General features: G+C 39.9%; 2 protein-coding genes across 2 annotated transcripts in view; one reads left to right on the top strand and one right to left on the bottom strand.

The window, feature by feature from the left end:
• pth1r (parathyroid hormone 1 receptor) overlaps positions 1 to 2,711 on the bottom strand; it is a 45,813-nt gene extending 43,102 nt beyond the window's left edge. Inside the window, exon 1 of the mRNA XM_058068816.2 lies at positions 1,722 to 2,711. Within this exon, the coding sequence (XP_057924799.2) occupies positions 1,722 to 1,793 (72 nt within the window). The 5' untranslated portion in view covers positions 1,794 to 2,711. The remainder of the gene's footprint in view (positions 1 to 1,721) is intronic.
• A 9,058-nt stretch (positions 2,712 to 11,769) lies between these two features.
• On the top strand, positions 11,770 to 16,684 carry myl13 (myosin, light chain 13). Its single transcript, XM_058066871.2, has 5 exons — positions 11,770 to 12,007; positions 14,746 to 14,773; positions 14,984 to 15,133; positions 16,152 to 16,325; positions 16,392 to 16,684. Exons 1-5 carry the CDS (start codon positions 11,906 to 11,908, stop codon positions 16,496 to 16,498), a joined length of 561 nt encoding a protein of 186 aa, XP_057922854.2. The 5' UTR covers positions 11,770 to 11,905; the 3' UTR covers positions 16,499 to 16,684.

Genomic DNA, 16,684 nt, shown 5'->3' with positions numbered 1-16,684 from the left:
CTATGGAATGGAATGAGTAAGGAACTCAAACAATGCACAACGATGAGCCAATTCAAGAAACAATACAAGCAGTTGATGTTTGCTAAATACAAGGATGAAGAGTCTTGAACCAGTCATGATGTGCTATACATATCACTATATTGACAGTTACAATAGTACCCATTATGTCATTGGATGGTCATATCACCTCGTACTTCAGTATTGGACAAAAATAAAATTCAAATAATAATAATAATAAAAAAAAAACTTAAACTATATTAGGAAAGCAGGAAGTGAACAAATGTAACAGTTACTGATTGTAAAAGTACCAGATGGAGGGGTAGGATTTAATAAGCTTTGCTTCTTCCTACTCCTTTTGGACATGTGGAACTGTGAACTGATTATGTGATGCATTCAATTGTAATCTGATGCATGTTCAAATGAAATAAAACCATTACCATTACCATTAACAAGAATGATGCAGCTATTCATTACTGAGTCCTTTTTTAAAATATTATTTCTATTTTAGAGAGTTTGGGTTTTCATGAGCTATGTCTTAAACTTTTGATCAGCTGATGAACATTATTTCAGTTTAATGCTTGTTTGCAATTATTATTTCATTATAATTATTTCACTCTCATTTCCTCTTCTTGCATTTTGAAGTTCTACTTAGAACCTCCTTCAGATCAAACATAAATTCTGGTCTAAATTCTAAATTATTAGTCTTCCATTTTTGATCAAGAATGTGAAAACACATTATCATCATCTTAGCACAGGCAGAAATACTGCACTGGATCTAGTATGTTAAGTGGTTAAGCATGATTTCCCCTCGCTGGGTGTCTCTCCAGCACTCATTGCGTAGGTTGCAGCCAATAAACATTCATTGATTAGAGGGTGCCCTAGGCATGTGGTTAGCAAGCAGTGCTTCAAGCAAGTTCAGGAACTCTGCAAAGAAACAGACTATTTACTGTAGTAAAATTACTAAATCACAAGTTGCTGCAGTGTAGATACTAATATGTACTATACAGTAGGTCAAATTTGCATACGCCATGCATTACTGCGAACACTATCAGGGCAGGTGGTGTTGATTTAAAAGATTCATTCATTCATTTTCTACTGCTTATCCTCACAAGGGTCGCTGGGGTGCTGGAGCCTATCCCAGCTGTCTTCGAGCGAGAAGCAGGGTACAGTCTGGACTGGTCGCCAGCCAATCACAGGGCACATATAGACAAACAACCATTCACACTCACATTCATACCTATGGACAATTTGGAGTCGCCAATTAACCTAGCATGTTTTTGGAATGTGGGAAAAAAACCCACGCATGCATGGGGAGAACATGCAAACTCCACACAGAGATGTCCGAGGGTGGGATTGAACTTGGGTCTCCTAGCTAGACCACCATGCCGCCTGATTTACCAGATTATAATGGGCAAAAATAGCATTTCTTTGTTAAATTTTGACAAAATTAAGACATTTTTTCCCAGACGGGATAACCGACAGGATGTACTGTGGTCATTGACAGCCATGCATTTCTTGTTTAACAGTTTTCATCGCAGTGGTTGTAGTTTAGAGTGTAAACTCCACTCAATCAAAGTAAAAGTGGAAATAAAGAACATTTTTGGCAACCTTAAGTAGGCATATGCAGGGAATCTCGCTGAATCAGGACAGACATCTTAAAATCAGCATTTTATTAGCGAGTCAGCATTGCTTGTCAGTAGATAACAAAAAGAAAGTCTTACCAGGCAGAAAGTGCAGAGCAGTGAGATGAAAAGCAAATCCAGATTGCGGAGTACGAGCACAGTGGATCCCATCACTGATGACCTGCTACCAGTCACACTTCCCCACTCTCAAGTCCTGGCAGGGCTCCAAAAGATGCTGATGATGCTTAGATTTGAATTACTTAATCGACTTAACTCTTCAAAGCAGAATGAGAAACATTTTTTTTTCACTCCATCTGGCGCCCCGGTTGCTTATGCGAGTGAAATCATAACTCTATAATCCAGCAGCTAGGCTTTAATTTCCTATAATCTATATGCTCACTTTGTATCCGTCCCTCCCCTTGCCTCCTGTGAAATTACATCCACATGTCAGGACTATTTATGTCGCTCTGGCTCTGCGGTGGCAATTTCAAATGAGTCTTTGTAGGGAAGAAACCGACGTTTTATTTTTAGATTTTTTTTTAAATAGAAAAAAATGGAAAAAAAAATTCCCCCCTCAGACTTAAACCCTTCAGTATGGAACCGTTTAGTCCGAACGCCACTTCCCCAAAAAGCTTAGGTAAAAATAAATGCAAGAGAAGAAAGTGGAGTGTCACTCAGCTGACAAGGTTGCTCCCCATGCCACCATCCATGGTGATGGTCCTCAGAAGAAGCATGGTCCCACGCTAAAGTTTTAAAGTTTTATTTTTTTTAAACAAAAATAAAACTTTTACGCATCAATTTGCCTTGAGGCGAAGCGTCACTTTGCCTGGCAACCGTGAAAGTGGAAGTGGGGGGCGCGCCACTAGCGTCATTTACACTCATCACGTCCAGCCACGGTCACTTCCACGCGTGGCACACTCCCGGCCACAAAAAAAGCGAGTCTCCAAGAGAGTCCAAAAAAAAACAACGCACAAAAGATTCCGAAACAAAGCACACCGGTTGGAGCGTAAAAGGACTTCGTGGTTGAGCGTGGAATAAATGCGCAAAAGAAGTTTCTTGCGTGGTAGAAGAGACTCCAGATGTGTCAGGCTTGAGGTCGGCAGTGACTGTGTGGGCATGGAAAAGAGGAGGAGAAGGAGGGGGAAAGAGAGGAGGAGGAGGAGGGAAAGGAGGCAGGTAGCAGCTCATTGGCTTCCTCCCTCTTACGTGGGAAGAAACCACCACTCTGAAATGACATATTTTCTCAGCAACTCAAACAAACTGTACATTCAACAGATTGCCAAACCCCCCACACCCACCCCACCCCCCCAACCAACTCCTTCAGCCTCTCAAAATGTTACATCTTGTAGGAATTACACGCTATACATATATATATATATATATATATATATATATATATATATATATAGTATATCACCAGGATTCATGCATTATTTGCTCAGAAATAAGGAAAACACTTGCAACTGAAAACATGGGTTAATTAACATAGTTTTTCATTGTAAAAAAAAAAATTGAGTCGAGTTTTAGGTTTAACACTCACACTGTACACAGAACACATGAACAACATACAATACAGTAAAGGAAATATTAAATACAACAATTCAATGACATCAAAAGGGGACAAATGCGGGAGTGAGAGTGTTTATTGGGAGGAGGAAGTCCTTTTAATGACACCATTTCACTTCCTGGTCATAACTGTCCATTTCCTAGGAGTAGATCCTTCCACATGTCAAACGGCTTAGATCAGGCGTGCTCATTGATTGCAAAGGTAGTGTGGGTCCATCGCATGCGTTACCCACGTTATATATATAGTTTTTTAAATGTCATAAGACATTTCTGGTTCTTGGGACATGGAATGTTACTTCTCTGGTGGGGAAGGAGCCCGGACTTCACCTCGACCCACAATATGGGTTCTGGAACCAAACTCCTCAAAAGGGGCTGGACCTTGTTCTACTCTGGAGTTGCTAAATGGGAGAAGTGACAAGCTGGTGTGTGCTTATTAACTATGGTAATGGTTTTATTTCATTTGAACATGCATCAGATTACAATTGAGTGCATCACATAATCAGTTCACAGTTCCACATGTCGAAAAGGAGTAGGAAGAAGCAAAGCTTATTAAATCCTTCCCCTCCATCTGGTACTTTTACAATCAGTAACTGTTACATTTGTTCACTTCCTGCTTTCCTAATATAGTTCATGTTTTTTCTTTTAATGTTTTTTTATGTTTATTTTTTGTTTTTTATTTTATTTTGGTCCCGTACCAAAGTACAAGGTGATATGACCATACAATGACATAATGGGTACCATAGTAAGTGTCAATATAGTGATATGTATAGCACATCATGACTGGTTCAAGACTCTTCATCCTTGAGTCTACTTCCAAGACCCACTGAATATTGAGTTTTAGACTACATAAACATTAAAACTATGAAACTTTGTACTCTCTTCTGCTATCGGAAAAAAGAGTTGTGCACAATGCGTGGTTCAAGCACAGCTCGTGCGACCACCACGACTGTGCTCACAGAGTCAGAAGTGGTATAGAAAATGAAATTATAAATGAATTATAAATGAATCAACCAATACCAATCAATGGCTGATTGATCGCAGCACCTCTACTGGAATCTAATGGGTAAACATCCAGTGGCGCGGGAGTATTTGGAGTGCCGTAGCCGCTTCTACGGCAGGGAGCGTTGTCACGGTGGCGTTGAGCTGCAGCGCGGTCAGGGGGGAGATCATCTGGCCTTCAAGAGCCTCCTAACAGGCGTCCCGATGCTCCGCCATGCTTGTCATACAGGCACACTGTTCCTCCTGTTTGCCCTGTTTGATGGGATCCACTTCCACGGGGTCCATATTCTTGGCTGGTTTATTCTGTGATGTGTTGCAAAAGGACTGGATTGGACCCACAGATGAGGCAATGATACATTTTTATTGTTAATAGTTTTTAAAAAAAATAGTTTGTTCGGACAACACAAAGAGGTGCATGGAGATCAAACAGAAAAAGGCACCACAGAACAAATCCAAAAAGATAACGAGGTGGCTGTCGGTGCATTTTGTTTTGAATGCAACTGCTAAATAACCACCCATAAAGCAGAAGAAAAATAGCTAGCACTTTGATAAAGAAGGTGAGAAACAAACAGATCATTACAGTCAATCAGGGCTCTCTGAGTGCCCTAGACATCACGAAACAAGTACATCACAAAAATAATTGGAAAACCGTGGGACTTCTGCATAGTCCTGTGACCCTTTAACCAAGCAACCTCCAGCATCTTGGATCAAACACAATGCAAAATCTGTATCGGTTTGTCTCTTGTATTCAGCAGTATGTATTTTTGAAGGTGTGTTGAAAACTGTGTGGTGATGATCATAATGTGTACTTACAATATAACCTCAATCATCTTAGATTGAAGGGTTCATCTTTGCACAAAAAGATGAAAACAAATTATGAGACAAATACATGTATTGTAGTCACTTTTTGAGCCCAGCGTCAGAATAAAATGTAGATGCAAAAGACCCTATGACAAACACAAAGGGCCTCGCAGGCGATTACCTTGTGGTCAGGTGAAGCCCAGCAATGAAGAAGCCACACGGGATCACACTGCACCACCACACTGCAGACACACCACTTGCAGGGGGCAAGCAGAAGGGTCTGGTACAGTACGTATCAGGTAGCAGTCGAGGGTGGGGGCCTGGTTGACCTGGTTTTTGGTGGCCAAATGTAGTTCTTGGGACATGTATGTTGCATGACGTTAATGCATCCACGCAATTACCTCCTGTAAAGCTTCCTTTTCTTATGTGTCCAAAGCCCATAGTTTGAAATGTTCCAGTCATTAACAGCAATGGTGCCACTCGCTTGATAGAAAAAGTGTATGATTTCATTCATTCACAGTTGCGGGGAAAATAAAAGCACTGTCAACATGTTGTTTGGTGTAAAAGAGGACGAAGCACAAGCATCGAAATAATTCAATGCCTGCAAGTTGCTGGTACACTTTAGAGGCCTTTTGCCATGAAGAGAACTCCATTAAAGTGTCATTCATCTCCATGTTGCTGACAGCATGATGGCAGGATATGGCAGAAAATGCAACATTTAACCCCCACATGACTATCTGCTTGCGACTTATTGCAACAGATGGAGGGCTTGACTGAATGGGCAAATACTGTATACACATACACATCCATCCATCCACCCATTTTCTATACCGCTTATGCTCATGCTGGAGCCTATCCAAGCTATCTTCAGGTGAGATGCAGGGTACACCCTGGACTGGTCGCCAGCCAATCACAGGACACATATAGACAAACAACCATTCAAACTCACGTTCATTGCTAGGATTTAATAAACTTTGCTTCTTCCCACTCCTTTTGGACACGTGGAACTGTGAATTTATTATTCCATTGTAACCTAATGCATTTTCAAATAAAAGTAAATCAACATCTGCAGTTGAGTCAGATGTGATGGTTTCCGAGCATGGACAGCCCGCTTTAAATCAGACTTACAATAATATTTGGGACTGGGGACTGAGATGGCCATTCCAGAACGTAATTGTTCCTCTGCACGAATGCCTTAGTAGAATTTGAGTAGTGTTAAGCGTCATTGTGATGTTGGAAGTATCCAGCATTGGCGCAACTTCAACTTAGTCACTGATTCATGAACACTGTCGGCAAAATCTGCTGATACTGAATTGGAATCCATGCGACCTTCAACTTGAACAAGATTTCCAGTTCCTGCACTGGCCACACAGGCCCACAGCATGATGGAACCACCACCAAATTTTACTGTGGGTAGCAAGTGTTTGTCTTGGAATACTGTGTTCTTCATCCACCACGCATACCGCCAACGTCCAAATAACTCCACTTTAGTTTCATCAGTCCACAGCACTTTATTCCAAAATGAAGCTGGTTTATCCAAATATCCTTTAACATACCTCAAGCGAATCAGTTTGTGAGCAGAAAAGGCTTCTTCTGCATAACTTTCCCTTACAGCTTCCTCTTGTGCAAAGCACACTGAATGGTTAAACGATGCACACCATCTGTACCAAGATCATGTTGTAGGTCTTTGACTGTTTGACTGTTCTAAACATCCTTTGCCTCTGCTTATCTGAGATTTTTCTTGGCCTGCCACTCTGGGCCTTAACTAGAACTGTGACCGTGGTCTTCCATTTCCACACTATGTTCCTCAGAGTGGAACCTGACAGATGAAATCTTTGAGCTAGCTTTTGTATCCTTCCCCTAGACCATGATGTAGAACTTTGCTTGCTTTCAGGTCATGTGACAGTTGTTTTGAGGCTACCATGTTGCTAGTCTTCAGAGAAGATGCAACTTGCAATTGGCCACCTGTAATACTCGTTCTCATTATTTTCTTCTTTGTTTATGCAGGTTTTTCAATAATTAGTGTTAAAGATATTCAAATCAATAAAACAAGGGTGCCCACATTTATGCACCTGCATACTTATGCTTAAATAATTATTGCACACTTTCTGTAAATCCTATAAACTTCATTTCACTTCTCATACGTACATCGGTGTGTTTGTCTGCTCTATGATATATTTAAATGAAATTGCTGATTCATAGAACCAGTGATCTATAAAGGAAAATCTTGAAAAAAAAACTTTTTCATACCACTGTATACATATACGTATATGTGTACCTATACAGTATTTCCATGTCATCAGCAGTGGCACCACTTGTCCCATTAGATGGCACTGTGGTGAAAAAAAAGATTCTGACATGTACATCATCTGTATAAGGGGGCAGGTATTTGATTATAACATTAGCATATACAAATTAGGCTATAGTGCTGGTTTCGAAGTCATTGACATGAAAATGTATTACATTATTATATATTACCATTATGCAGCATTACAGGAAGAGATGGGTTTTACTGTGATGCATTTTGGTGTGCTTGGAATTTTTTATAGTGAAAGGCGACTAGCGACAAAACTAGCCGCTGTTTGTAAGTTTTGGTAACAAAATGGCATTGAGGCATGAAGCGTTACGGGGAATAGTAAAATACATAAGAGTTACATTTATCGAGAGCTGTTAATCGACGCCCAGCAAATGCATCTGAAGAGCGATCCATACATTATTAAACAACTCCATCTCTTCTTTGCATCACTGCAGTGGGGATGTTGTCGTCGCCATCAGCACTGCTGATCACAAGCTCAGCATTCCCATTACGCGAAGGTTATTCCTGGGGTGAGGAGATAGCGAACATTATGATAGCTGTCATAAACAAACCACCGCCATGGTGACACCACGTGCCTTTGTCGATTTGATGCACAGAAAATTGCAGGCCTCCAGCTGTGTGGCCACAGGAAATCTTGAAACAAAGCAGCTCAATGTTTAATAGGAATAATCCTCTATATACTCCTTCATATGCTACATAAGGTACAGAGATGTCTGATTCAAGTAATCTACTACAATCTAATACATTTTGGAATTCTACTTATTACGTCATCCCTTCATCGTACTGTGACATCACAGGGAGCCGAACTTCCTTATATGGGCGGGCCAGGGTATGCCTGCCCTTGTCCCCTCTCTGCTGGGCTGTTGTGGAAGATTTGATCATGTTAGAACCATGTTTATTTTTTGCAAGTAAGCGGTTGTCTGTGTAGCATTATAGAGTGTACATATAGGGTGCGTCTTACAAGCTCACCAATGTCTGGAACACAAATAGTCCCGCAAAAAATGTTTCATGACAAAATTTGCTCTACCGATGTTTCAGGGTCATTCCCCCCTGTCATTGGCTGGTAAGGACTGTTAATGCATCCCAAACGAGTGAAACCATTCTTGTTTGGGGGGTTGTCTCTACTGTTCCAACTGTGCAAAGATCAAAGCTCCAAAAGCAATTTTTTAACAGCACTCATTTGAGCAATTAGAGTGGTTGCTTTGAAAGGAAGGTGCTGTTGATGGATAAAACAATGTGTCATTTCACTGATGTATCACTAGCCAGACGATGAACAGTACGTTTCCTGCTGAGTATCGCTCGTTGCGGGAATCACTTGTAAAAGGCATTAGTGGCACACGCTCGCCAGGTGAAAACGTGTTGGTTGGTGTTGATGGGTGGGAGTAGGTGGGTGACATGCTGGTTGACAAAGTGGAATGAAAGTTTCCAAGAGACCAAAGGAGGGCAGTATACCTCAGCTGAGGGCTCTGAGGCACACTGACTCCCTGCAAGATTAGTCACCTTCATTAGTAGTCACACGGTTGACTGTTATCTCCTCCAATTCATGTTTGGTCACAATTCACAACGGTATTTATAATATTATTATCATAAAATATGAATAGTACTAATAATACTCAAATATATGTATTAATTAATATATGTATTAATATATTTTATATATATTAATATATTTTAGCACATACAAAGAGAGATGGAATGTTTTAATTACTAACAGTTTTTTAATACTTGTGGGGGGTTTTTGTTTGGTTTTTTTCTCTCTTGAGTTTTCTTTTTTTCATTTTTCCTGTGAAGCCCTTTGTGATTCTGAGGAATACAAAGTGCATTAGATATTGAATCCATTATTATTATTATTATTATTATTATTATTATTATTATTATTATTATTATTATTATTATTATTAGTAGTAGTAGTAGTAGTAGTAGTAGTAGTAGTAGTAGTAGTAGTAGTAGTAGTATTACAACAATAATATTATTACAAATTATTATTACAATATATATAATATATTAGCATCATTATTATTATTATTATTATTATTATTATTATTATTATTATTATTATTATTATTATTATTATTATAAACACATTTAATTCTAGTTCTAGATGAACTCATACTTATTTAGTTGTACAGATGTTGTTCTGGTAACACACAGTGGCCTTGCTATATATACATATATACTGAAGTTATTTTCAAGTTATTTTTAACTTTAATTCTTTTTTTATGTGATTTCATATGCAAACAACTCCAAAAAAATGTACACATATAGTCATAAGCCTTTAGCATCATTTACTCATGCCTAATGCAAGAAAGGGAGCTGAGGGTATGTTCATGCTTGTATGCTTGGAGTAACTTGTTGTCATTTGACTTGCAGCTTGCGTGTACAGTATGTTTCTTTACATAGTGGCCATGACAGCAGGATGAAGCAGCAATGCGGCTGCTTGTGCCATTCATGAAATCAACTTGTGTCTCTGTGTCTTTCATCCGGAGGTTGCCCTTTGTGATATATAACACTACTGTTTGACACGCTCTGGGAATTACATAATGATGCCTGTGGAAGCAGCAGAAGCAGCAGAGACCACAGCTGCTTTCAAGGTCACCCAAAGAGTGGTTGAAACAATTGGCATAGTTTACAGAGAGAAGCCTTTCCACCCTACGTGCCAGTCGGATAACGGGCCGACTCCAGAATAGCAAAAGCGTCTTGGATGCTCCGAGAGCTGGAGTGGATGCAATTGGTCATGTGGTGCATTGATGTGGTGCAGCCTGTCCATGACATTCACCTGCTCCTGGTGGGGGGGGCTTGTTCTGTGACATACAGGTATATCACATTTGTGAGTCATCGCCAACATGAAAACGTCACTCTGATTGGCCTGCACTAGAAAATGATGAGGAAGAAGAATGACTCTGACACAATTAGTATATGCCTGGTTATTCATTATTCATTGAGAAATGAAAGAATTATATTATAAATTCATTTTCTACCGCTTATCCTCATGAGGATAGGCTGGAGCCTATCCCAGCTGTCTTCAAGCGAGAGGCGGGATACACCCTGGATTGGTCTCCAGCCAATCACAGGGCACATATAGACAAACAACCATTCACAGCAGCTGGGGGCAGCTGGGATAGGCTCCAGCATGACCCTGGTGAGGATAAGCGGCATAGAAAATAGATGGATGGATTATTGTTGTCATTTTGTTACTATAATATTTTTTCATGATTTTTCACGATGGACTACAAAGAGGGGGAAAAATAAAATGTATTGAAATGAAATTTTCAACATTACATTAATATTGATATTTATTATAATTATTTTAGCTGCTTAAAATTGACAATAGATTACCACAAGGGAAACACATCCTGGATTGGCCTTCATCCAGCACCAAATTTCAATTTCAAATTTCAATTATTCCTTGATTTATTCCCCTGCTCACCCCCCCACACCCCCCCCACACACACACACAAACTTGAATATTAGTGTAATAGTTTTTGCATAATCACAAAACCACAAACAAATCAATCTATGACTTATCATACCAACATGAAAACGTCATCTGCTAATGAATTCATTTTCCAGTGTTCTTTCCACTTGAGCTCAGACCTTAGTGAGAGACTGACAAAAAAACACCCAGCTAATTATTTTGTTCCCCCTAATGTGCATTTAATGAATGTCATTGCCTTGAGTCGAGATAATGTATTATTACCGTGTCATGTACGCTCAAATGAGTTGAACTTTCACCATCAATCGCGCCACGCTGCGACAAACAACCACACAAAAAACGGTAACAGACAGCTGGTGCTAAAACTAGAGATGGTTCTTAAAAAAGGCCAGAGAATTGGTGGTGTTTGCTTGACATTCTAATAGACGTAGTGAGACAAATATAAAAAGAAGTTAAACACTCTTGGTATTAAAATGTAAAAAGAAGAAAACACCCAGTCTTAATTTTACAGAAGAATGAAATGTAATATGTAATGTAAGTTATTGGTGTCATATATGTCATTCTTAATCATCACACAAGTAAAAAGAAATGAACCAATGTTACTTGTATATATACAATGTTATATATAAAAAAACATGCTTTAAGTCTGATAACAAGCAGCAAGGGTTCAAAGTTCAACATCGTTTTCAATTTAATTGTTTTTGATCATCATCTTCAGAGCACAAAAGTGTGTTTTTGTCTGCCTGATTAATATGAAATAGCGCCTGTAGACAAAAGGCATCGATGAGCTGCAAATTGCACCCCCCATAACAGGCAATCATGAGTGTGTTCATCCTCACAAAAAGCCATCAACCTTTAGCCAACAAGGTCACGGCTACAACAAAAAAGGAGGTTACGTGATTAGTAGAAGGTTCCAAGCATTACAGCCAACATCGTGATGACGCCCACTAGAACCTTTGTCCTAAATAGAAACACCAAAGCCATATCCTATTATAGTGCTCCCATCATTGTTGGCACCACCAGCAGGCATGTAAAAGGGGGTGGAGATGGCACCTGAGGGCACCGGATAAAGAGACCTAATGGGCCACCCTGGACCATTCCAGCTGGATCGAAGCGACGCCCTCGTCCACCCTCGTCTTTTCCCATCCTTCTTGACAGCTTCTTGCCATGCCACCAAAAAAGAAGGAAGAGCCAGCCCCAGCGCCAGCGCCAAAAGCGCCCGAGCCCGAGCGCCCTAAGACCCCGGTGTTCAACCCCGCATCTATAACGGTAAAAACAGGATATCCGTTATTCAACATCAAATAGAAAACAATTCATATGCATGAGTAGAAAGTAATAACACTGCAATTGCCCCAATGTTAGACTTCTAAGGCGAAAATAGTTTTCCAGTGAAAATAAGTCTGAAAAAGACGTCTAATCTTTGGGGTCTACATCCATGAAAACCAGAAGGTGGTGCTAAACAACTTCTACCAGCAGTGAAGTCAGAAAAGGTGTCTCAAAGTGTGTTAGTAAGTTAGCAAACAGATGATGAGTTACAGTATGATGCTAATTTTAAGATAAAGGTGACCAATGAAGCGCTTTGTTTCTCATTTAATCAAAACCAATGTTGAATAAGGTTATCTTATATGTGGATCAATATGGTAAACTCGAGAATGTTATTAACTGCCACTGCATCTGAAAGGTCAAACACAAAAACAAAAATGAAGGACTATAATGCTAGATAATACATCACAACATATCATAGCAATCACTTTTAAAGAAATACAGAGTATTACTTTGATAGAATTTTTGCATGTATCAGAATGAAAGCCAATTAATGTGCATTGAAGACCTAGAACAGGGGTGCTCACGAAATTTCCAAATCCCACACAGAGATGCCCAAGCAGAGAATCGAACCCAAATATTCTCAATCTCCTGATTGTGTGTCAAGTCATCAAAATAGTTTATATTCAATAATTCACAATAATTCACACATAATTCCTTAATAGTCAGTACCCGTAATATATCAAACATCACCGATATACTATCCATCTATCCATCCATCCATCTTCTACTGCATATCCAAGGTCGGGTCGCGGGGACAGGGAAAACCTCCCCAGGGAGGTGTCCGGGAGACATCCAGACCAAGCCACCAAGCCAAAATTAGTGCTTGTGCAATATTTGATATTTGACTGATTTCATCGCAGCACTTTAAAGCTAATCTGGCATGAAAAGAGCACACAATGGCTCCCTATCAAAATGATTTCATATAGGGACAATGCCTGTCAAGCGTGCAAAGAGCTTTAGAGACACCGTGTGACACAAACTTGGTAGCGCAAGATGACCTTAACACACTGAATACTGGATTTTTAACCAAATGCAATGCTAAATACTTTTGACTTTGTAGTGCTAATCAGTGAAGCTTTTTTTATTATTATTGTTATTATTATTATTATTATTATTATTATTATTATTATTATTATTATTATTATTATTATTATTATTATTATTATTATTATTATTATTATTATTATTATTATTATTATTATTATTATTATTATTATTATGTCAGCGTGTTCCTGCTTAAAGAAATGGCCATAAACTTAGCCAGATGTCTGAGAATCGAGGACCACCCACGCCACCCCAGAAGAGCGGCGAGCAGGAGAAGAAAGAAAATATGATATCTGCCTGCCACCATCCGTTTTTGACCATGCTTACTTAAGAACCTCACTGAGATGGTTTTTGGACACAAAAAATGACTGTGGGCCAAACGCTACAAACCATTGCTCATAGGTTAGCATATTTGGTAGTATTAACCTAATAGTTTGGTGTTAAACTAACAAAATATGTAGGAAGGTTGGACATTAAAATGATGTCACATTTTTAGTGAGGTATTTAAAATCACCTCAACTGGCTCCTCTCCATGTGAAGAACAGTAATGACCATGTCAGTGGGATTGAGAAGGGCCTCAAAGTATTCCTGCCACCGTCCGACTACATCCTCAAATAGTGTAGTAGATGAGTGCAAGTAGTGATGATAGTTGGATAGTTGGTCATGCATGATGTGCAATGCAAACATGAGCATAGAACCTCATGTGAACCCTGACTCTGCGAGATGCCCTCCTTCATAACCTTGCAGTGTGGAACAATTAAATCATCTAAAATTAACCATGCAGTACTTAGCCAAGGTTAGTGACAATGTATGGTGATGACAGCTAGGCTGAAACTGGATCCAATGGAAGCAATGTGGACAGGAGTGCACCCTATTTATTCTCTAGCCTGCTTTTGTACGGCAGACAAGTGCAAAACATGTAAAAAAATAAAAACAAATTAAAGTTACACCATCTGGAGGAGGAATGTCTCAGAGTTATAAGGAGTTGGTGGCTGAGAATTAATTAAAACTATTACAATTACAGGCTGCATGGTGGACGAGTGGCTAGCGCGCAGACCTCACAACTAGAAGACCAGGATTCAATTCCACCCTCGGGCATCTCTGTGTGGAGTTTGCATGTTCTCCCCGTGCATGCGTGGGTTTTCTCCGGGTACTCCGGTTTCCTCCCACATTCCAAAAACATGCTAGGTTAATTGGCGACTCCAAATTGTCCATAGGTATGAATGTGAGTGTGAATGGTTGTTTGTCTATATGTGCCCTGTGATTGGCTGGCGACCAGTCCAGGGTGTACCCCTCACCTGAAGACAGCTGGAATAGGCTCCAGCATGCCTGCGACTTTGGATAAGCGATAAAAAAAGGTGTACAATCCCCTTTCCGGGTACTCCAATTTTAATTGGTTTGTCCTTTTTTAAGTGTTTTTTTTGCACTTCTAGGCCACCAATATTAACCGGACGAGGAATGTACCAACTCCCCGGAGTGGATTGGTCCAAACGTTATCACTTCCAATAACTCTGGGATTTGGTACATTCCCCTTCCGAGTGATGTAATTGTAATTTGTTTTGCTTTTTGTTCCCGTACTTTTGCCCTTTTAAGCTGCAACATCTTGTTGTTTGATTTGTCTTTTTGTCTCCCCACAGCTGGAATTCACCCCTGAGCAAATTGAAGGTACGCTAAGTTGAATTTTCGGTTTCACTTTCTCGTTTATATTACACATTATGTCAAATTACAGTTATTACCATTGTGATTGGCCAATCACACACACAAGCACAAAGGCAATCATATATTAATGACTATCATTGAAATTTTTTTAATTGTGTGAGGACTCAAAATGAATGTGATGAAAAGTCACCTAATTATCTGTCTTTGCTTGTCCAGACTTTAGGGACGCGTTCCAGTTGTTTGACAGGACTGCCAACAATGAGATGAAAATCACCTACGGTCAGTGTGGGGATCTGATCCGAGCATTAGGACAAAATCCCACCAACGCCGAGATCATGTATGTGCTTGGAAAGCCCAAAGCTGAAGGTATATGCTCCGAGCATTACTGACAACCCCCACTTTACCAGTTAGAAAGATACCAATTATTTACATTGACTTTGAGGGGTGATACAAAGGCCAAAAAACATTGTGGTGTGAATGTGGATAATAGGTAGGGGTGAAACAATACATGTGTCTGTATCAAAACTTGCACATGGGTACAGTATGTGTGTTTTTACATATCGGCAACATAAAACCTGTCACGCCCTGTGTGGGTTCCCAGGTGACAGTTTGTCTATGTTCCCTGTCTGGGCTTTGGTTTCCTTTTTGGACACTCTTATTTTGTATTGGACTTCCTGTTTTTGCCCTGTCTTCCTTCGTTGCCCCAATCATCCACACCTGTCCCTAATTTGTGTTGGTATTTAGTTCAGGTGTGTGCCTTTCCTGTGTGGGATCACTGTCATTTGTCTGTCTGCTACCTGAGTTGCTTTTTCTTCTTCTGTTGCTGTTGCACAGAATAAATATTATTTTTCTGCATTTGGTCCTGCTCTCTGCATCCTGGAATCGCACCGCAAAGCTCTCGTGACCGACCGTGACAAAACCTGTATTTTCATAGCTTATTTCAAGCCAAAGAAAAGCCAGTGCGAGTTTTTAATGGGGCCAGGGAGTCAAATGCAGAATGGAGAATGGATTGTAAAGTTCAAGCAACTCATTATCAGCAAGTCTATGACAGTTAGTTAATTATGTGGAAATAAGTTGGGTAGTATTGATGTTCTTAATGTTGCGGTAGGATATTGTATGGTCACAGGGGAGAGGAACAGGAAGATTAATGGCAAAAGAGAAGAATTTCTGAGCAGAAAGAGGAAGCTCTGCAGATGAAAAATTAAAAAGACGAATAGACCAAATTCAAAATGTGACCTTTGTTGCGTGTGGGTAAATGAATGAATTGGGTAAAGTCAAAGCTGCCTCAGGTGGAATTAAAAGTTTCAGATAGGGTATCACTGGGGTTACTAGCATGATAAGGGTATATCAGCATTGTTGTGTCTCCTGCAACTTTTTCATGCAGATATGCAGTCCAAGATGTTGGACTTCGACCAGTTCCTGCCCATCCACCAGCATATCTGCAAGGCCAAAGATCGCGGCACCTTTGAGGACTTTGTGGAGGGCCTGAGGGTGTTTGACAAAGAGGGCAATGGCACCGTCATGGGCGCTGAGCTGAGACACGTCCTGGCGACACTAGGTAACGTCGTGATGATATATTAGAATAGTATGTGTGTGTCAGCTTGAGTACGAGTATGATTTCCAGGTGAGAAGATGCGAGAGGACGAAGTGGAGCAGTTGATGCAGAATCAAGAGGATGCTAATGGATGCATTAACTATGAGGCTTTTGTCAAATACCTCATGGCCTCTTGAACAACACATTTCAGTAGTGCTGTATTTCAGTCTCATTGTCATTTTGGTGCTGCCTTAATCTGCGTTATGACTGTCTTCATCTCATCCCTGTACATAACGTGGAGCAAGGAACATAAATAAATAACATTTAATAAGGAAATAATGTGTCTGTGTCACCAAATGAAACCATATTAAAATTAAAAATAA

This window comes from Doryrhamphus excisus, linkage group LG6, assembly GCF_037039965.1.
Source record: "Doryrhamphus excisus strain RoL-2023G ecotype Guam linkage group LG6, RoL_Dexc_Guam_v1.1, whole genome shotgun sequence".
NCBI classification, from domain to species: domain Eukaryota; kingdom Metazoa; phylum Chordata; class Actinopteri; order Syngnathiformes; family Syngnathidae; genus Doryrhamphus; species Doryrhamphus excisus.
This window is presented reverse-complemented; position numbering and strand designations above follow the sequence as displayed.